The 22339-nt window shown below is 38.9% G+C and overlaps 1 protein-coding gene across 1 annotated transcript in view; it reads left to right on the top strand.

The window, feature by feature from the left end:
* Positions 1–12195, top strand: part of LOC145980711 (beta-1,4-glucuronyltransferase 1-like) — a 1164154-nt gene extending 1151959 nt beyond the window's left edge. The window contains exons 5-6 of the mRNA XM_083113777.1: positions 1818–1985; positions 8930–12195. Coding sequence (XP_082969903.1) covers positions 1818–1985; positions 8930–9124 — 363 coding nt within the window. The 3' untranslated portion in view covers positions 9125–12195. The remainder of the gene's footprint in view (positions 1–1817; positions 1986–8929) is intronic.
* Positions 12196–22339: the final 10144 nt, after the last annotated feature.

Here is a 22339-nt window from a genome sequence, read left to right as displayed (position 1 = left end):
TGGGTCGAAAAAATCGATTTTTCGAGTATAGAATTCTAATAGAGCTCAAAAGTTGCGTATTTGCATGCTAATGAACGGGAAAATATTGAAAAAAATATTACCGTTGGATCTTCAGTTCGCGCAATGGGCCTAAAGTTTGTAAAAAATGACAAAAAACACCAAATTTTATCTTTACGCTCAAAATATACAGGTAACGTTTTTTGGATTTTAATAGTGTCTAAATACTTCATTTTAATTGCCCGAAGACAGAAAAATTATATTTTAAAACCATGCGCTACATTTTGAGTTCGCGCAAAAGGCCTAAAATTTTAGAATTTAGTTGAAAAATTGTTTTTTTGTACCGTTTTAAAAACAGACGCACTGTGGTATTTTCAATTATTTTTAAAAGGCGATCCTTCTTAATAATTCGTTAATGTGAGTGATTTTATATATTCGCCGGCCCCTGTGGCAGAGTGGTTAGCACATCGCGCTACGACTCCAGGGGTCCCGGATTCGAATCCTGGCCTCGGCATGGGTGTTTGTGAGTGTCCATTCATCAATTTCATCTACATACATACATTCTATTTTGATACGAGTACATCATTTTGCACCTCCGCCAATTTCACATTTTTTTTATGAAATGACCCAGAACTCACCAAATTAACATAATTTAACACACCCTACTTGGTTTGATGGTTGGGTAGGGTGTGGGTGGAACTCGAATTGCAGCCACCTCCTTGTGGTGAATTGTAGACACCTAACCATGGGTTTTCTTCGAATAGTGGGTTTTGTGGATTTCTTTGGCTGTCTGATTGGTGGGCCGTTTTTGATATGTTGGAGGCGTGTATCTACAATGAAGCAAAATGGCTTCATGTGGATAATGGTAAACAAATAAACATTAGAATCCTACGTTTATTATTTTATTGGGTGTTCCTATGTTTACAATCTTTATGAATAATTAGTGACAAAAATGAAAATGTGAAACACATGTATGCTAACAAGTACATAAAAAACTTTAATTTTCACATATTTTTCCAGAGTTACTGAAAAAAGTTAAGTACAAAATTAATTTTGTAAACAAACTGTCAGGCACAACTTTGAGATTATTATTGTAAATCCTCAGAGTTTCTAGCGAGAAGGATGTGCCTACATAGCCTGATACAGTTTCTTGATGTCTGGTTGTGCACTTGAAACTTTCAAGAGGAGATTTGGCTCCAAATTTAGTCTATTATAGTTTTCCAACGAGTATTTGATTTCAAAAGCTAAGAGTGTTAGTGACAAGATCAGCCTTATTTTCCTGTTGAGTGTTACAGCTATGAAGCCTGAAACAATGAAGTCCGCTCTACACAGCTGCAGAAAAAAAATATTGTCGTGTGGGTATTATCGATATTTTTCTTCCGAGCTGATCGCGTGCCCCCTTCGAGTAGTTCGTGTACTCCAGGGGAACGCGTACCACACTTTGAGAACCAACTAGTGCATAACTTTACGTCTTAGAATGTGCTTTTTATTTGCATACTTTAGCACTACGAACGGTTGGCGCCTAAACATTCCTGTTTGTGTCTTTCACACATCCACTTATATTATAAATAGTTTGAAAGACATTGAGTTTTTGACAGATAATAATATTTTTTACACATTGTGTATAGTGTTTGTAGATTTTTGCCACATCCCATATGTATTGATAATTTAATAGCTGATCTCCAAGCTGAATATTATATTAATTGAATTGAGTTTAAACTGTATGAAGAACCAATACTGAATATACTTTATGAACAACCTGTGTTATTAATTTTAAGAAATAATTATTATCAATTAGTGATTGGTTGTTGTATTTTCAGGTACATACGGACTATGACACGTGGCAGAAGGAGCCGCCGAGCTCTGGAGTCGCCCCCCTCTTCGAAGTGCTTTGGAAGGACCCCTGGGAGCCCTTTTACATCTCAAGGAACACCGTGCCCTTCTACGACGAACGGTTCAAGCAGTACGGCTTCAATAGGATAAGTCAGGTAATTACTTACCACTGATTCATTCTGTTACTAAGGTCCATGGGCAGCCGCAGGAAATTTTCAAATGGGGGGAGGGGTGGGGGCAAAGTCAAAACGTGTGTTCCTAAGTTGGATATATTTACGTCTCATTAACATATCATCATGAGCCGGTCCCCGTGGCGGAGTGGTTAGCACATCGCGCTACGACGCCAGGGGTCCCGGCTTCGAATCCAGGCCTGGGTATAGTTGTTTGTCTGTTCATCAATTTCATCACTCATCCAAATCTTCGCAAATTAGCCAAAAGTGGCAGAAAACGAAGTAAAATAAAGCAAATCAATCAATCATATCATCATGAGAACGAGAGGAAATAAGACGAACCAAATTATATATAATTGGTAGGAAAGAAGAGGATACATGACAGAGAGAAAGGAAAAGAAGAGTGAAAATAAAAAAGAGAGAACAAATAAAAAAGAAGCGAGAGAGACTAACACAGAAGGAGATAGGAATGAAACGAAATGGAGATGCGAAAGATACAAAGAGAGAGGAGAAATTAGGAACAGGGAGGCAGACAGAGAGAGATAGAAAAATGAACAATAAGCTAAATAAAGAAGCGAGAGAGAAAGGTAATGAAGAGTAAAAAGAAATAGAGAGAGAGTAAAGATAAAAGAAATAACGAAGCGAGAGACTGAGAGAAAGGGATAGGAAAAGAAGAGAAATGGATGCGAAAGTCACAAGGAGAAAGGAAAAATGGAGAAATAAGGAAGAGGGAAGCAGAAAAAGAGTCTGAAAAAGAAATATAGAAGCGAGAGATAGACAGAGAGAGAGAGGGGGGGGGGACAGAAATATAAAATAATAACCACGATGAATGGAAGTAAGCATGAACAAGGAGATGCTTACTGAGAAAGATTTTAAAAAGCTGGAAAGAAGAAGAAAAGAATAACAATAGAGAATTATAAATACAATAAAAGAGGGAATTTCCTTACTCAATAGTGAATAAATTACCACATTTCTCCTTCTTGTAGACAAGACGAAATGTTACAGTTCCGTAAAAAAGTAGTTTGAATCACAATTAATCACATCTTTAGTCAGTTTTGGTCATCAGCCAGTTCTTTGGATTATTAAAATATGTTTGGAGTGGTTGTGGAAAGCTGCAACAGTGCTGAGGATTTGTCATATCGAAAGACGAAAACGTTCTTAACGCTGGGACCAGGACGCTCCTTTTGAGGGGATGCAAATTTGGTATGATATGTAACACACTCAAACTCACTGACATGAGAACTAGAGTAAAGTAGTGGACATTAAGAACGAAACACCGTTTATGTCCCCAAAACTTAATATTTATGAGCACCGATATTCACGAAAAAATCGAAAGACAGTCTTCTTTTGTAAAATTCATCATAATAATTTCGAGGTCCACTGTTAATTTATTTACCCACAGAAGATTTACGGTCAGAGATGAGACGAGGCTGTTTTTCTATTCGAATTTGATACGAAATGGACACAGACTTGTAAAATCGAGATGAGAACGACACTGATTTACAAGTTATGTTGTAGAATCCAGAAATTTCCCCAAAACTCTTGCTTGAATGAATAAATACTGAGAAACACATGTTCCTGCATAACCTATTCTTCCATCGTCGTTTCAACGACCATTGCAGGGCATTCTGAAAACGCATTCCAACGTCAGTAATCTTTTACATGAGATTGTTAAGAATGCATAGCTTACATTATACCGTCGGAAGTTAAACGCGACTACAGCGCCACTGTGTGCGAGATCTTGATAGTAGCGAGGTGCAGTTGCAGATACCAGCGCCGCGCAACGGCAGTTTTTGTAACTACTTGGAAATTGCAAGAGTTCAGAGCTGCGTTTCACTCTCTTGATAATTTTTCCTCCTCTTATTTCGCTTTCCTGCTCTTAAGATTAATCGCGGCGATAAATCAGCTGAGGAAATTACTAAAAATCACATTTTTGGAATTAATTTACCAGCACTGATATAAAGAAAAGAATAAAAGTGCACTTACGCATAATTTAACGGTATCCCAAAGCATTACATGCAACATTATTTGTTGACACTCTTCATGACAATGACATCTGCAGTCCGGAAGTCTGAGAATATCAGTGACGAAGGAAGTCTTTAATGGAAGTGTTTTGTGGACCTTTAAACAGCGAACTAAGGAGGGGATTGATTCAGTGTTTTGTATGAAGTGTTGCATTGTATGTCGTAGGAACTTGGACGGTACGAAAACGTGAGAAAAAGTGGCTCGAAACTTAAATGTAAGTTTAACATAACTGCAGTGAACTTATTGAGAACTACCTTTTGTTATCAAAACCAATGTAGAAGTTGACTTAAGCTTTCGAAGTGCCAAATAAGTCCCATGCGAAAGTCTCAACAACAATCCTCTTACTTTTCTCTGTTCCACAACAATTTGTGGTAGGCTCTAAAGGCTCAAGTCGTTAAACGAAACAATTTGTGGATCTCTTGTATCACAGTTTTAAACACATAGATAACGAAAAAGCAAGAATTGTTGCTTTCTGTTTGTTTGCGGTTTTTCATTGTTTTTATATTTTTAATGTAATTAGCAGCATTATTAAAGTTATTAAAAATATAGAAACTGATAATTCACAAAAGCAATATTAACAAAAAAAATAAAATGCAATAACATGCTACGCGTTTGATAATTTTTATTTTAAAAATGCCTATTTTATAAAAATTATGTGTATAACATCATCAGCAGCACCATGAAATACATCTTTAGCAGAAGTCAGTGGCGGCGATTGGGTTCCAAAACTTGGGTGGAGGCAATGACAGTTTATTTTCCCTTGGTACATAAGGTTTAGCATAGGGCGGGAACAAAAGTGGCAAAAAGTGGGCCTCCACTAGTAGAAGCTAGCTAAATGCTTTCATCCATTTATTTCATGGAAACACAATCCAAAGTTAATGTAAATATGGTCTCCATTTAACTTTTGACGAAACAGCGTATACCCTGTGAAAATTTTAGGACTACACCACTGGGAAAGGAATTCAGGGGGTGGCTCGGGGGGAATCCCCCGAAAATTTCAATAACCTGGTAGAGCATTCGAACAATAGCTAAGAAATTTGGCAACAATGTACACTTTGGCTTTTGTCATTCACTTTAATTTAACGTAGAAGTATTTTCTCTGACTTTTTCGTAATTATAAGCGTTATTTCAGTCCTCTTTATAATTAAGTCAAAATAATTAACGAATTTAAATTATCGTCCGTTTTGATAACTGCTAACTAGTCAAAAGTCAGGTTACATAGGAAGTTTCCGAGTGAGTGAAGGAAAATGCTGACAAAAGACGAAAAGGTGGAGGCGATTTTCCTGAGTGGCCACCGCGGTCTCCAGACCTGACACCAATGGTTTTTACCTTTGGGGTCATTTAAAGTTAAGATTCAGAACATCCAGCATCTGAAGGAACGCATTGTGCAATGTGCAGACATGATTTATGCCGGACGTTCTGCAAAAGGTTCTGGAGAACTGGAAACGTCGCGTGCACAAATGCATTTAATTTTTAAGGTGTAACCTGACTTTTGACTCACCCTGTACAATAAAATTATATTTCATTGAAATTCAACAATGGGAACATGTAGAGGGCGGAACTGATGTAATGTAAGCTTCTATCGTAACAATTTACAACTTCTTGAAGCTATTTTAACGGTTAGTCAGTCGACAGTTTGCTGAGGAATGGTAGTGCCAGGCATGTGCAGTCTTATTGAAATTTACGCTTAATTTAACTACCTATTAGAGGTAAAGGGGCAATTTAAAATAATAGTATTTTTCTATAATATTATAATTTCTTGCCTATGACGGGCAAGATCGAAAAGGCTAGAGGTTGCAATAAGAAAACTATTCCATTTGACACAGAACAATGAATACACGCATATGTGCAAAGCTATGAGTATGGAAGCAAAATGAAAGGCTTCCTTTTTATATCTGATCTATCAAGACAGAGACGATGATGTGAACTTATTGACTGACAAAGACTCTTACGAGAAAGATAAACAAACGAGTGATTTATTACATTTGCTTTCCTTAAGGATATTGCAGTTTGACTGACGGCCGGAGAGTTATTGCAAACTGTCAACAGATGGCGGGCAAACAGAATTACACAAATTGCACCTATTATTACTAGACTTATTGGTTTTCTGTAAAAAATAAATCATGCCATATGTGTCATATGTAGTTTACCTTCTTTATCTCAAAGAAGGAGCCACTGTGTTTGACTGTCAAAACGTCAAAACATCAATTTTATTGTAACCTCACTAATATAGATTTGAGAATAGAATAATAAGGTTCCTTGTTCTTTTAATTTCTGAGATGTTATCAGGTATTTTCTTAGAATTCCCAAAACGTTACCGTAAGATGTGTGAAAACTGTTTACAATAACGAAAATAATGAATGGAATGAATGTTAATATACTGTAAGGGTTAAATTTATCGTTTCCTGCATTTGCAACACAGATAAAAAAAAGAAATGATGATAGATAAAATCCTAGCAGCCTTGATCCAACCCGAACTTAATTCTCTCTGTGTGCGAAAGACCTTATGACCACCGTGTAGTTATCTACTTAACTAGTTTACTCACTAGCAGACTCTACTAATAGTTTTAGTTACACGAGCATTTGGTTCTTTATTTAACATATTTGAAAAGATACAACTCAATCTACTATTTTTTTTATTGCGTTCAAGTTATATTTTCTATATCTTTGGTGCAATTCATCGTGCATAGATGTCAGTATGATAACAATATGTGTGAATTTTAAGCTGATTATAAATTCGAAGCATGCAGAATTCATTAGTGTATTTAAATATTTTAATCAAATTTCGAATATGCCCTATAAAACTTCTCAAGAGACAAATGAGGAGAATATTTTATTATATTAAGGAAAGAGTTCATCTAAATGTAAATAAAACATATTTGGAAGTAATTTTATTGATTAACTGTACATTGTAGTACACCCACATATTGTTCATAAATGAGAGATCGAAAATTGTTCCACTTATTTAGTAAACGTTTCTGTGCCTGATCTTGGCTTGAAAAAGATAACTAATTTAAAAATCGCCATCTTATTTTATGTCAAATTCACGGCAAGTCCGTCTTTATTTATTTAATGGAATTGTAAACTTGTCGCGGTTGAAAAGGTTCTTGCAGGAGCGTCACCAAGTGAAATAACCCACCGTGAAATAGGGAATTTTTTAGGGTGGTTTATACAATAGAACAAGAATCACGCAGTTATAGAGTGATAAAGTGAGAAGGGCATAGATAGAAAGTGTAGCGCAATAATCAAATGGAAAAATGACAGAAAGAGAGTAAGCAATATTCACAGAAAGATCAGGGCTTTATCCCTAATTTTCCATCTGAGTTTTAAGTTCATCGTATCCATAGATAGGCTAATGGGTACTGCGATGCGCACCACTATGTGCCTTCGCTGCGTATCGAACCCGAATCCTTTGATTACAAGGCGACGATATCCGGCAGACCCCCTAATTCTCCATTTGGAGGTGCAAGGACAAATTTACAGACAAATGGCCATAACTTGGACCTTTATGAAAAATGTACGTGTGGTGTTGAGGACATTTTGGGGCGGGGCATTAGAGGGTATGCGAATAGGAGAAACGAGGAGATAGGAACAAGTAGGAATAGGGATGAGGAAGAAAGAATGAGGTAGAGAAACAATCTTGAGCTACCCCCCGAAGTTTCCTAGCGACGCCATTTATTGATTCATTTGATTTATTTTACTTCGCCTTTCATTCACTTGGGCTAATTGCGAACATGAGGATAAATGATGATATGATGAATATGGAAAAGGGTCACTCACAAAGAACACTCATGCCCAGGCCGGAAATCGAATCCGGAACCCCTGGAGTCCTAGCACGTTGTGTAACCACTCCGCCACACCATTGGCTACTTGCAAGTATTTGCTACAATATTTTTTTTTCACATTTGGAAGAATGTGTTGCTTATACCTACAGAGACAACACAGAGAACACAGTTTAAAAATCGAGACTTGTGAGCTTCGTCTATACCCTGTTCCAGCTAACTGTGGAGCGAGGCCGCGCATAGCGTCAGAGAAGCGAGGGAAATTGAGTAGCCGGAGCGAAGCGGTACACGCTGCTGGGAAGGCTGGTAACTACAGTCGCTTTCCCCCACTCCACGCAATTCCATTCCTCTTACATGTTCATTGGTGGAGCCGTCTCGCGTCACTACTTGCGCAGAGACTTGTTGCCGTGAGCCTGCTCCAGAGTTAGCTGGGACAAGGTATAGTTCAATACTTCAGTAAATTAGAGCATAAAATATATTATGTTAAAATTGTGTTTTATTATTCGACTTGTTCCATAACAAGAGAATTGGTATGTGTGAATATTGGGGTTAGCGGTGATCTAGTCGGTAGAGCGACAGTGGCTGAGTGTTACATGAGAGCCCGGGTTCGGTTCCCGGGGGGGATTTGAGCAGCAATGTTCCTATATAGAGCGACTCTGGTTTTAACCCAGCCACTTATAAATGGGTACCTGGGAACAACCCTGAGGAACAAGTAAATGCGGTCGGAGTGTGCTGCTGATTACATCACAAATGGCCAATATTGTGAGTATGTGAAGCCCTACTTCCACATAACCTTCATGTATCTTCACGGTATGTTACAGTGCACAGAGGGTAGCTTTATTTTTGTAAGGTTAAATGCACCGAAACGTATATTTTTAGTAAGTTCATTGATACATTTCGAACTATATATATATAGAAGAGTTTTTGTTTTTATACTTCTTACAAACTTGCCTTGCTCCACGACATAATCTGCTGATGTTGCCAGATGCAACAAATTTACAGTCGAAAGTAAAATTTCAGGACAAAATATGTTCACTCAAGAGTTAGGCAACGTTTGAAACATACTGCAGTAATACTTGTACTGTAATGCCACTAATATTAATCTGTAACTTCTCATTGCAGGTCTGTGAACTCCACGTTGCGGGCTACAAGTTTTCAGTTCTCAACAATGCCTTCCTGGTCCACTTGGGACTTAAGACTCCGAACTCCTTCCACGCAGAAAAGGACGTAGATCAGGAAAGAAACCGAATGCTGTTCCGACAATTTAAAACTGAGCTTAAGGACAAATACCCAGAATCCTCCAGAAGATGTTACTGACTTAACATTTAGCTCCCCAAAACTACTTCCAAGTGTGTGTATTTTCGTACCTACAAATATTAGAAGACAGAAGTGAAGAAAGTGTGTTGTATAAAAGTGTGTACATAAATATACATAAGATATAGACTGTCTTCAAAGAATTCATTGTCAATTCTAGTGAAATCTAAATGAACGTTGCAATTTTGTGGTTGTTTGAAAGTCATTCCATGAACCCACAGCAAAGTAAGAATCTAACTTTTTGTAACGAGTGGAACGACTAGTAAATGTGCTTATCTACAATATTGAAATATACATCAACTTGTATGGTGGTGACGATAAAAAATCTAGTGAAATTTTGTGCCATACTCTTTTCTGGTATTGCAGTTTCTTCCATACTAAGACAGTCGATAAATAGTCAATGGTATTTTTACAGTCAGATGTTGAAATATACAACACTAATTCTAGTCAACCAATCGGTTACCACATTTTAATCAAAATGCAATGATACAATGCCATCAATGAAGGCCAGTAAACAAGATAACCAATTACAAATAAATGCCAAAGACATGATTTTATTCATACAACTCATTAACAATATGTAGCACTTCTTCCACAAAATGTTGCTTATTTCATTAATTAAAAACAAATAATTTCAGTTGATGAAAGCAATATTACGTAATTAACGTATTTTCTTTTAAAAAAATACATTCATTTGACACTATTCCCAAGGGAAGATGTAATGGTTTAAATCAAAGAGAACAACGACTTACTTTGACGTAACTGTAATTTCAATTTTGCATCATGACTAAGCTTGAAGCTTTGATGTTTTGTTTGCTCAAACTCGTGTTTCTGTGCAATTAAGTTTCGTACTTGGCCAATATAATGCTTTACTCTCATTGAAGTTTACATACTCACTCAAAAGCATTTATTTATCGTTCAAATGATATGTGCAGAAATGACGTATAGCCTACATTCTCAACCTATTATTTCTGTAGAAATCATATAGTTTAATGATCTGAAAAATAAATTATATTTGCCATACAACCACAACCTCAAAATTCATATCGCTTCCTTATTTGTAATGTAGGAAATGATATTTTCATGAACAGTGCCATAGTCATTTCCTAAAAAAGAACATAGTCCAAATATTTAATGTGATATGTTGTATTGTACAAAGTTGATATTTTCAGAGATGCTACTTAATCTAACATTGAAACCAAACAGTTAGATGGCCATATGTATAATGTACCCACAAAAACTGATAAAATATTGTTTAATGTATATTGAAGCTGGGGAACAATGATTTATTTATTGAAAACTTAAAACACAAGCAGTCAGGTTTTATTTTTTATTAACCTGTCCTATTATATAAAAAATAATATCGACGTCTTCTCTCACTTTGTATCTCCAACAATTACAGATTGGACAGATTATTTAATGCTTAAATATTGTATTCTATTGATGAGAAAGTGATATTTCAACTCTATGTTAGATATTTATTTTTAATACAGTAGAAATGACTGATCGTAATTCCAAATATTGGTAGTTTTGATTAATATGGTTATATGAACAGGCATGATTTGCAGTAAACTAAGAAATTGTATTATTGTAGCCTATACATCATGTGGCAACATAATCCAATTAATTTAATATATGTGCATATTTAGTTATTATTATAGTTTCACTAGGACATTGATTAATTTTTCTATAAGACTGATATTTACAGTAATTTATTGCAATAGTCCAACAGTTTCCATTTTAAAATAGCCCGAATGAAATTTATTACCATGATATTACAAGTTTGCACCTTTTAAATGGCACATAGGCTACATGACTGACATTCGTTCTGATTTCCGATTTTTAATTTATGAAAACAGGTGTTGATAATTGAGAAAAACGCCAAATAAATTCGTAATGTTTATGTGTGGAATTTTAATGTGTTTCAACTGCAACTTATCCGCCTTCCACCCTTAAGAAGATTCTTTAATTTGCCACTGGCGAAGTTACTTATGTAGGCTACTGTTTAAGATTCGTTACCAACAATGAAAGAGGAATTAGAACGTATACAGAGTAAAATAAAATTGTAAATTAAGTTTATTATTACAAATAGGCTTTCATGATATGTGTTTTTCTATGCATCAATTTATTGTTTCTATCACCAGCCAGTGAGAACTACCACATCATTATTTCTTTCTGTAAAAAACTGTTGAATTTGCATAATTAGTATTTTTAATTAATTTCAATCGTTATTTGTATAATGGTTTAACTAATTTTGCGTAAATCGCTTGTATAATGCGGTTAATCATTATACCAAGAAATAATGATAAAAAAGTAAACAATCTCCAATTTCGGAACATACACTACATGACTCAAAGATTTCTTACATGTAGGAAGAACATTTTTGAACTCGTGGAAATTAATACGAAATTATAGAAGAAATCTATAACCTACAGAAGTTGGAAGGCAACTTTAAACTAAAAATACAATATAGCAGGTATTCTAATATATCATACGTTAACTACATCCAAAAGAAAAAAGAAAATTGTAAAATTGGAGTCTGTTGAGACCACTTTACGCGATGAGAGTATTTCAGAACACCAACTAAAAATAATATAATTATTTTCTATGTGTAGAGATCTTTGAATCGTGCATTGTATTTCCAGATAAACTGAAAATACATCACAATTTCCATAAAATAATATACATCGACTGTATTCACACGCACCCATTTTACAAAAAGTGTGGCTACAGATACTCAACACTTGAATCGTGAACTAAAAAATGACAATTTCCATGAAGTTTGGTGAATTGTATTCTGTGGAAACTATGTTCAATAAAGCAATGAATATGTCACAAAATTTGACAGCCAGTATGTATTTTGTACCTATATCATATCTTGAAGCTTTGTAATAAAAAGCGAATACTCTTTGAATGGAAAGCAAAAACGTTGTGATACATGCATCTCTATGGAAGAAGCTGGTGTATTGGTAAGAAATGCATTGAAACCTAATGTGATGTGCGAAGTTGCATTGTCTCAAGATTTGATAGAATGTTAATTATAATAATGTCACTGATTAAATGATGACTTTAATAAAGGCAATATGCACCTTTTTGTAATAGTGTTTCTTAATTTTATTATAAAACCTCACTTCGTTTTGAATTGAAGACTGTGTAATGTAATATTTTGGTCGGTAGGTAAAAACAACTAAGAACCCTTATACAAATCCTTACTTCGTCAATATCTCGAAAACGGTTGAAGATGCAATGAATAAGAACAAAATTTTACGAAGAGGTTAGCGATACTGGTAATGATATTGATATGCCATATGTCCAGAATGTAAATTTGCTGCGACTGTGATCAATTCTTGAACTAACGCCAAGAAATGAGAAATTATTTGGAGCGTGCAACAATGACGCTTCGTATACAAAAATTGGCGGGGGCAAGGGAGGCACTTGCCCGCCTCCGACCCAAAAATTGAGATTTATTAAAATTTGCAAGCGTAGCCTATTTTATAAACCTCCTAGTACCTGACGAACAAAGTAATAAATTCTTAAGATTTCACAAGTGTAACATTTATATAGGAAAATAGTACTGCAAGCAATTTTTATGGGATGGAAAACTGTCCAAGATGAAAGTGGCAAATCTTTCATTATATTTCAGTTAATTTACTTAAGTCTGTTATTTTTCTATGTGTATGTTGTTGAATGACATCAGTAGCAAGTTCCTTCTTCAGATAAACGGCCATACAGAATTTTGTTCAGGTAGACAAAGTATCACCATGGAGAGACTCTTTCTGTGTCCACTGCTAAGAAAGTTCTCTACAGGGTTTCCCATAAGTAATAGCGCAAACTGACACAGGTGAAAGTACACGATTATAGAAGCAAAACAGTCTCAGTAAACATGGGTCTGCAAACGAGCCGTTTTCGAGATATTCGCGAATGTGTGGTTACAAGCCGCCACTGACTTCATTGTTTGTAAACGTCGTCCTAGTTGGTAAAATGCTAATAATGTGTGCGAATGTCTGGTTACAAGCCGTCATTGATTGCATTTTGTAAACGCCGAGTGCTTTACTCCTTGCGCGGTCCGAGATTTGCTCTTTGTTTACAAAAGAGAACATTTCCGAGAGGTGGCGTTGTAATCAAACAGGATGGATACAATCAGTACACGGTCTAATCGTACTGTGGGAGACACGTCAGTTGTGCTGCGTAGTGAAAATGGAACCTTACTGTATTATTAGCATTTTACCAACAAAGACGACGTTTACAAACGATGTCAGTGGCGGCTTGTAATCACACATTCTCGATTATCTCGAAAACTGCTTGTTTGCAGGCCCATGTTTACTGAGACTTTTTTGCTTCTATTATCGTGTACTTTCACCTGTGTCAATTTTCGCAATTAGTTTTCATACACCCTGTATAAGCTTATAACTATTTTGAAATGCTTATTTTCATCATCTATTTTAAAACATAGGATATTAGGACTATCAACTGTAAATACGGGGGCAAAGGAGGCGATTGCCCCGAGCGCTGGGGCAAACGGGATGACGAACGAGAAAAAAGTGTTGTAAGGGATTCAATGTAGAGGAGCCCTATGGAAATATTGGCTGCGTTTCAAATTAATGATATTGTTAGTTTGAAAAGAAATAAATGTGAAACATTTATTTTCGGTGTTTCCAATATGATTTATCTGACTTGTTTTAACATACCTAAAAATATCCACAATTATTTGATACATAGCCAATTCTAAATCAGATTTTAGGATCTAAATAAAAATCGCGTTTAAATATTTCAATCAAAAATAGTTAATGTGCAGTATTCGTTTATTTATAAAATGGAATCATGAAGTGAAAATATGATATTATATGAAACAATATAAATTCACTAGGGCGTCAAAATTCAATGGAAAGTAAACAAAATAAAATATTTTCCGATAGGATTAAAATTAAAATTAAAAATATTGAACACACCCAGTTTTTGTAATGATATAATGAACATCGCACCAGAGAGCGCAACAGAGAGCGTCGTTGGCAAGATCGAAATAATGTTTTATTTGTGGCCTGAAGAGATGTATCTCCACATACAGCACCTTGTCAATGTCAAATAATAATAATAATAATTGAATTCTACCTAACGTTACTAAACTAATAAAATTAGCACCCAAATGCCACTAAATTTAAAATCTCTAAGGGCCTCCCCGATGGCATATTAGCAATATCGCCCCCTTGTAATGAAGGCCCCAAAATTCGATACCCAGTGGAGGCACATTGCAGGGTGTTTCGGATCCCACTTTAAACTGTAAGTCCAGTCTCGATTAGCCTATCTGTGCATAAAGTTGACTTACAACAACAAAATATGTAAATCCTTTAAAAGTATTTGACTCTAAACACGAATAAAATTTACGCTTAAGTCTATTTAGGCACAGATAGACGGTTGATTGATTAATTGATTGACTTGCATTATTTTACTTCGCTTTTTGTGCCACTTTTGGTTAATTTGCGAAGATGGGGACGAGTGGTGATATGATAAAATTGATGAATGGACACTCCCAAACATCCATACTCAGGCCGGGATTCGAACTCGGGACCCCTGGCGTCGTAGCGCGATGTACCAACCACTCCGCCACGGGTGCCGGCCACAGATAGACGGGACTGGACCTACAGTTTATAACGGTATAGTTTGTGCTTTTAAGCTGATTCTCAGCAACATACACAATATACACTACCATACATTTTTGAATCCTTGTCCCGAGGTTCAAAACTTGCAGTACCTGAAGTTCTGTGGATGCTAGTTAAGGCAGTAGACACGTACTTCTTCAAATTATAGCTTAACGCCCATTTCCTTTTAGATATATATATGTTTATTCATAATATACGAGTATTTACAGAAGTTAATTCTTGGCCGTTATTCACAAATTACATTCCGGTGTACCCTGTCCCCCCTTCCCGAAGAGAGAGTGTAGACTCGCGTAGCCACTGGCTCCACGAGTAAAAATAAAATATAACCCTCAGTACCAAAAAAAGTGGCTGAAGGTATGTGTGTTGTGTACCCGGTTTCCCACATGAAATAAACTATTGGAATAATGTGAAAAGAGCAAGTGTGTGTATTAAAAGAAGGAAAGAAAGTTAAAGTATCCGCCTATTCATATTATCAAGAAAAGTCTCCGTTTCGCCCCATAGAGAAAAGACACGTCTTTACCTCGCCGTATTGCAACAAAACATCTGAGGCCGACTGCTCCCCTGCCCTTCCTATTTATAGGCCCCGCTAATGACCTAAACCGTTACTGGAAACTTACCGCTCCCCAACGGCCAAGAACCCAAACGTACAGGAATACATAGACATACACAATTTATAACATAAAAAGGATCCAGTAATGATCGCATCATTGCATAGTCCCCCCTTCCTGAAGAGAGAGATATCAAAGTTCTGTAACGTAGAGAAATAATAATAATATACAGAAAACACTTGTTCGCAGTTTCTGTTCACTTAACAGTTCACCCGAAATTCACAGTCAATGTTCACACGAAGCTTTCGGAAGTCCCACACTGATCATATATCACTTGGTCCGACGCACAGCACATCACTTCACATACCTGGATGTCGTTCCTTCGTTGCTGAAGATCAGAACAGCTTCCTGCGGGCACTTACTGCAGTCTCTCTGTACTTCTGAAGCACTCCTATTTCTGCCCAAGGGATAAACTTTCTTGGGGTCAGGGGCAAGGATGGCTCGTCTTCGAACTCTGTGTCGGTGTCAAGAACCAAGATATCTTCCTGGGATTCGTCGACTTCCCTCTTCCTTTTCTGTTTAAACGTTGCGGCGCCGTGGTCCACTACCTGGTTCGAGTCCCGCCGAATCGTAGGACCCGCAGATGGAGATGGCGTGTCATTACTACTAGCGCAGCTTCTTTCCCGCTTGCCTTCCTGTACCCAGAGAACCTATTGTAAGGTGAGGTCCCATTGAAGAATTTCCTCTCTGGAATGTCCCAAGGGTGCCGGATTCGACTCCCTGTACTTCCGCTGCTCTTCTTCCTTTTGTCTGGACGGTCGATCCTTTCGCCCTTCGGTAACCTGGCACGTTAACATCAACCCGATTCCGGGGTATCTTTCCGGGGCGCAGGACGTCGAAACTGTACGTTTCTTGACAGGTAAATTCGGAATCTTAAACATTTTTTTGTATCTACGCGGTAAGGAGACGAGTACAAACTTATGTATTTGCGCGGCGAAAGGTTAGAGACTAGTGATGGGTCGTTCGTGAACGAGTCGTTCCTTTTGAACGACTCCCTCTTGGGAGCTGTGAACTGCCCGCTCCTTCGGGGTGAACGACCAGTTCCTCTGTGGTTGTTCACCGTTCCTCGGAGTCGGGAGCTTTGCGTGTGTTGCCAGCCGCTCCGGCAGTTCCCGCTCCCAGTCGTTCACTCCCAAGTACCTGCGAGAGAGAGAGAGAGAGAGCGACCGTGTTTTGTTTCTGCTTGCTGTATTATTGTTGTGGCGGTTTTCCACAGAGAAATGCGCGCCACTCTATTTATAACAACAATACAGTAGCGGAACAACAAGGGAGTGGGGGATGGGCTGGTTATTCACTTTTAACACTTACTGTGACACGTTTTCGCAGCGTGAGAATAACTGTAAAAGGAACTTCGCAGGTGGAAACAAGCTCCGATGAAACACACAGGGTTCCTTTTTTTGTGCTCTATTTTATTGAAATGTCTTTCAATCGGCAGAACGCCCCCAACTACTATCGTAAAGAAAAGGTGGGTCCGGGAGGACTGGGGAGAGCGTGTGAATTAAAGTGCTATTATTTGCAATCCAAGTATTAGCGTTGTGTCCTCCATTCTCTTATGGGTGTTTGTGTGACCGTTTATCCAAATGCATGGACATCAGTAACTGGAGGGGCAAGGGGGCGACGACCCCCTGAAAAATGATTTGCAAAATACAATTGTATTCAACACATATTATTTTATTTCAGTCGCAGTAACTTGTTCGTTATTAGAATGGTGTAAAAGGAGCATGACAATTTCAAACTGAAGGAATGTCCCACTATTACGTGGATAAATATGACTCGTTTGCTTCCCTCCAGAAAAAGATACTGTGTACGTCCATGTTTAATTGTCACAGTTAATCTAACGGTACGAAAATGCATGTGACGCAACGTAAGCAACGAATCCAACCAGACCCGTAGCCAGAAATTTCATTTCGGGGAGGGGTTCATCTCTTATCAGCAGCCGCCATCTAAAGGAGAAGATAGGGAGTGTAGATGCTATGAAGATGTATTTCTCAGTATATTACAACTTATTATGCAAGGTGTTTAATCTTGTGGGGGGTAAAATTAATTACCATAGTACACTAATTAAGTTACACATTTGTAGGATTTCGGGGGGGCTTCAGTCTCCCGAGCCCCTCCCCTAGCTACGTACCTGAATCCAACAAAGAAGACTCAGAACTTATCTAACACAAAATAATATATATATAAGTTGAAATACATTAAGATCTTCTTCCCCCCTCCCCATCAGTCTTCAATGATTTCGCACCCTGACCAGTACATTGTTTCATTCCTGCTGTGTGTGTTCTCTTCTTCTTTTTTTTTACATGTGGAGTAGTAGGCGAAGTTCCCTCCCTCTCTAATCCTTTTCACTCAGAATAACTCCAGCAACAATCCTCTCCTCCCCCTTCGCTCAACTGCACGAAAAAAAAAACCCTACTAGTGGTGTCGGTCGTTCCTTTGAACGACTCCCTCAGTGAGCAAGCTCCAGTGAACTACCTCGCAAAAAAGGAGCTGCATCGTTCCTTTGAACGACTCCTTGCGGTGAGCGAGCTCCGGTGAACTGACTCCCGAAAAGGAACGGCCATAACCCATCACTATTAGAGACTACTGTTTGTCTGGTGTTGTACAAGATCGCGGCTGGTACCTCCGTGGGGGGGTCTTCCCTCTTGCCTCTTTGGATGTCACCATGTGGCCCCCGTCGTCGTAGCTCGACCTGACACGCTCCCCGCTAAGACAGCTCTCTCGTCACCGAACTGTGACCTTGACGAAAAGAGAGTTAAAAATATGCACTAAATTTTTGCGTTACTTCCGCGGCAAAGGTGACTGCGGAACGAAACGTTTGCACGAGTAGTGTGTGAGGTATCAGAGAGAGAAAAGAAATGAAAGATAGAAAATAAAGAAATTAAAAGATAGATAAACCCCTATATACAATATTTACAAAATTCCCCTTTTGAAATTAGATCAGAATCTGTTTCTCAGCTTGTAACGCATCTGGGGTACATCTTCATTCTCGTCTTCTGGAGAAGATACGTGCGCTCCCTTCGCTGAATTTTGCCCGGCTACTTTCTTCGCGAACTCAGGCGGCGAAGAACAAGGCTTTAACTGATCGCTGTTGGCTCTCAATATTCTTCCGTCCTCGCTGTGATTTAGTTTGAAAGTATTTGCCGAAGTTTGCTCCACAATTGCGTGTGGTCCAGAGAACTTCCCCGAGAGCTTACTGGTTACTCCGCGGGCCTTATCAGAGAGAGGATGTTCCTTAAGCCAAGCTTCCCCCCCCCCCCCACCTTAAACGAGCACTTGCGGCGTTTCTTATCATACACTTTCTTCTGTGCATCATGCATGCACTCTTGATTGCTGCAAGCTATCTTCTTGGCCTATTCTATCCTGAATTTCGTTTCCTCCACGAATTCAGATGTCCTCCTGCCTGATTTCAGGTCCTTGAGGCAAAGCGTCCCTTGCCTTCTCGAAAGGACCCCTCACAGAACGTCCAAAATGCAAATATGCTGGACTGAATGTGGTCGTGTTGCAAACTTGTGAATTCAATGCTAACTGTACGTACAGTAACACTCGTTGTGCGACGAAATTAGTGTGGAAAGGGCACGTTTAGTTGCCTTCACGTAGCATTCTGCGAGATTGCCCTGCGGGCGATATGGAGAAATTCTGATCTGCTTGGAATCAAACATCTTCATCATCTGTTTCCACATTCTGGAATTGAAAATGCTTTGATTATCAGTGGAGATTCTTGGGTAGAATCCATGGATCGAAAATATATCCAGTAATTGTTCAAGCACAGATTTCGCAGTCAAAAGAGGGCGCAAGATAGTAAATCTGCTAAAACTATCAACGCATAATAGAACTTATTGGAAATTTCCGTTTTTCGAACGAACGACTGGTCCCAGAATGTCACAGTATAAGTTCTTGCCAACTTCTGTTTCCTTATTACTTGCCATGAAGCCTTGCTTCTTAGTCGTGTCCCCTTTAAATACACAGCATGGTTGGCATGACTTACAGTATTGAATAACGTCTTTTGTTAGGCCTAGCCACGTTCTCTGACCTTTGCTAAAGTTTTCAATCTTCCAGGGTGAGAAGCGAATGCACTATCATGCAAAGACATAAGAATTTGCGCACGTAGAGAAAAATGTGCCCATATTTTACCAGTTCCTTTCTCTTTGTACTTTTCAGCAGCCAAATTTCTCCTAAGGATTCCATCATCGTCGAAATACGAAGATTTTGTCAGTGTCTTCAACTTTTCCTTGTGCTTCTTTGTTCCTTCCACCTCCTCGTTTCTAACAGTCTTCGCTAAGTCTGCAAGAAATGTATCTTTCATTTGCTCTGAAATGATTGAAGTGGTGTCCAGAAGCCTGCTCGGATCCAGCGGTTCGTGTTCTTCATTCCCCTCGGCCACGGAGAAAGGCAACAATGAAAAGCCCTGCATCTTTTCACTTTTAGAGAGACGAACCTTGGGTAGTTTGATCCCTCGAAGCAAATTTTCTCGTCGTTACTTCTTTATTTGCTTCGCGCTTTGTATAGTGCACAAAGCACTGAGGTCAAATGGTTTCTGTGCAATATCTGAGGAATCGATCACAACTCCGTCTTCCATCTCAAATTTTACGTAACCTTCATCATGTTCATCTTCCAGGGGGAATGTTTCCTGCGCTGCGGGTAACCCGTCGTACTCAGACGGATGGGTGTTGCATACTTCATTTCTCGATAGAAAGTCTACCAGATTTAGCTCTCCTTTCACGTATTTGATGAGCAGAGGGTAACGCGAGAGACGAGCGGTCCACCTTGACATCTTTGCGCTCTTGTTTTCAGTACTGAATATCGTGGTCAACGCACTGTGGTCAGTAAAACTTCAACTGCCGGAGCGTGGCAGATGTACTTGTCGAAAGTCTCGACTGCAAGGAGCAAAGCGAGGAATTCTTTGCGAGTTGTGCTGTAGTTCTTCTGGGCTTGTGACAACTTTTTACTTACAAAGGATACAACATGCAGTTTCCCTCCTTGGTCCCTCTGTCCTAGTAAGAAACCGGCGCAGTTATCACTCGCGTCGCTGTAGATGACGAACGGCTCATTCAGTACGGGAATGTACAGAGAAACGTTATTCTTTACAGCTTCCTTCAGTTTGGTCAGGCACTCTTCGTGAACATCCGTCCACCGAAAACGAACTCCCTTGCGTACATGTCAGTGAGGGGACTCGTCAACTCTGACATGTGGCTAATGTGACCTTTCAGAAATTCGAAGAATCCTAAAACGCTCTGGAGTTGCTTCACATTCTTCGGAGCCCTTATCTGGTCCAAATACTCAATCTTGGATGGGTGGCACATCACTTGCTTGTGAGAAATTCTGAAACCCAGGTAATCCACTTCTGAAGTGAAAAGTTGAGACTTCGATGGTGAAAGTGTTAAGTTCGCCTTGTTCTTCTCTCCAAAACTGCTTTCAGCGCGAACAACAATTCTCCCTCCGTTTCTCCATAAACCAAAATGGCATCGTAAAATGCAATGCATGAGACTCCCTGCAGCTCTCCAAGGACAATATTCATCAGTTTCGCCAGTGTGTTAGGAATCATGCTCAATCCATAGGGACATCTCAAATAGCGAAAGATTCCTCGTGAATTGTTGAAAGCCATGTATTGGCGTGAGTTTTCTTCCAATAATAGCTGGCCAAAAGCGTTTACCAAATCTAATTTACAGAAATATCTAGCCTTGCCTAATTTACTCAAAGATTCAAACATATCCGGGACTTCATTCTTAGATTTCTTTGTTACTGCGTTTGTCTTTCGAGGATCCAGGATCACCTTGAATTTATCCCCTTTCTTGATTAACAAGGGTGAATTAATGTAATCAGATTTGCAGGGCTCAATGAAACTCTCAGCTAACAGCTCATCGATACAGTTATCCATTATTTCCTGCTTTTCTGGAGTCAAAATACGAAGCTTAGAATAGATTGGTGTCCTACCGGTTAGTTCTATTTTGTGCTGTAAGATGTGTGTAACGCCAGGTTTTCAGAAAAGACGCTACTGTAGATGATTAAAATATCTGCTAAATTATTTTTTACTTCTGATGAACATTCTGCACGCTCAACCAATTCTGCTATTTCGGGACGTGTTTGGCAATATCCCATCGTCGCGGTTGTTGCATCAGCTGTTTCACTTTTTCCCACCGTCGCGGTTACCATTGCGGTTGCCCCAGCTTCATCCTCCACAGTCGACGTTAACCCCTGCAGAATCGGAAGACTCATCCCCGCTTCCCTCTTCTCCGCAGAAAACAAATAGATGACGTCACTGTCTGCAAAGCTGTAGCCTCCCTCTTTCAAGTGCAGAGATAATCCGGCTTGCCATATGAACCCACGACCTGCGATGAATCACTTGAAATAATCGCACAAATTTATGCCTAAGTTTCACCCCACTCAAATGTACAGTAAGATACATTTCCCCACATGATTGTACAGAGCCTACTGCCAAAGAAATATTAATACGTTTATTGTTAATGTTATTTTCTTGTTTTTCCAGTTCTTTTGCGATCTCAAAATTTACAGTACTCACAGAGGCCCCTGCGTCTACGAATAGGAAGAAGTCCTTTCCATTGATTTTACAGGGGACTAACGGCTCTTTGTCGCCAGAAGTGAAATTCCTGCAGTTGCGTATCTTCCTACTCCCCCCTTTGTTTTTCTTCCACGCAGCGCCTGCTACGATGGCAGTGTCGCTCTGTTCGGGCCTAACGAGTTTTTTGAAGCAGTACACATGGCGGCTTTGTGGTCAAGACCGTCACACCGAAAACAACGGATCCCCCTTCTCTTCGTCGGTTCTTCTGCTCTCGACGGGGTCCCAACATTCCCCGAAAAGCTTAGCCGGTTGACCAGTCCAGGATTTATGGCGCTCATTGATACTTCTGTCCTCACGCTGCCGAAGAGGTTCGTTGCCCCCGCGGCTGCTAATTGCTTCGTGCCACTCCCTGAAGTCGACGCGGCAGACACTAAGG

This window comes from Lepisma saccharinum, chromosome 28, assembly GCF_977018435.1.
Source record: "Lepisma saccharinum chromosome 28, izLepSacc3.1, whole genome shotgun sequence".
NCBI classification, from domain to species: Eukaryota; Metazoa; Arthropoda; class Insecta; order Zygentoma; family Lepismatidae; genus Lepisma; species Lepisma saccharinum.
The sequence above is the reverse complement of the archived record's forward strand: the minus strand, read 5'-3'. Positions and strand labels throughout refer to the sequence as shown.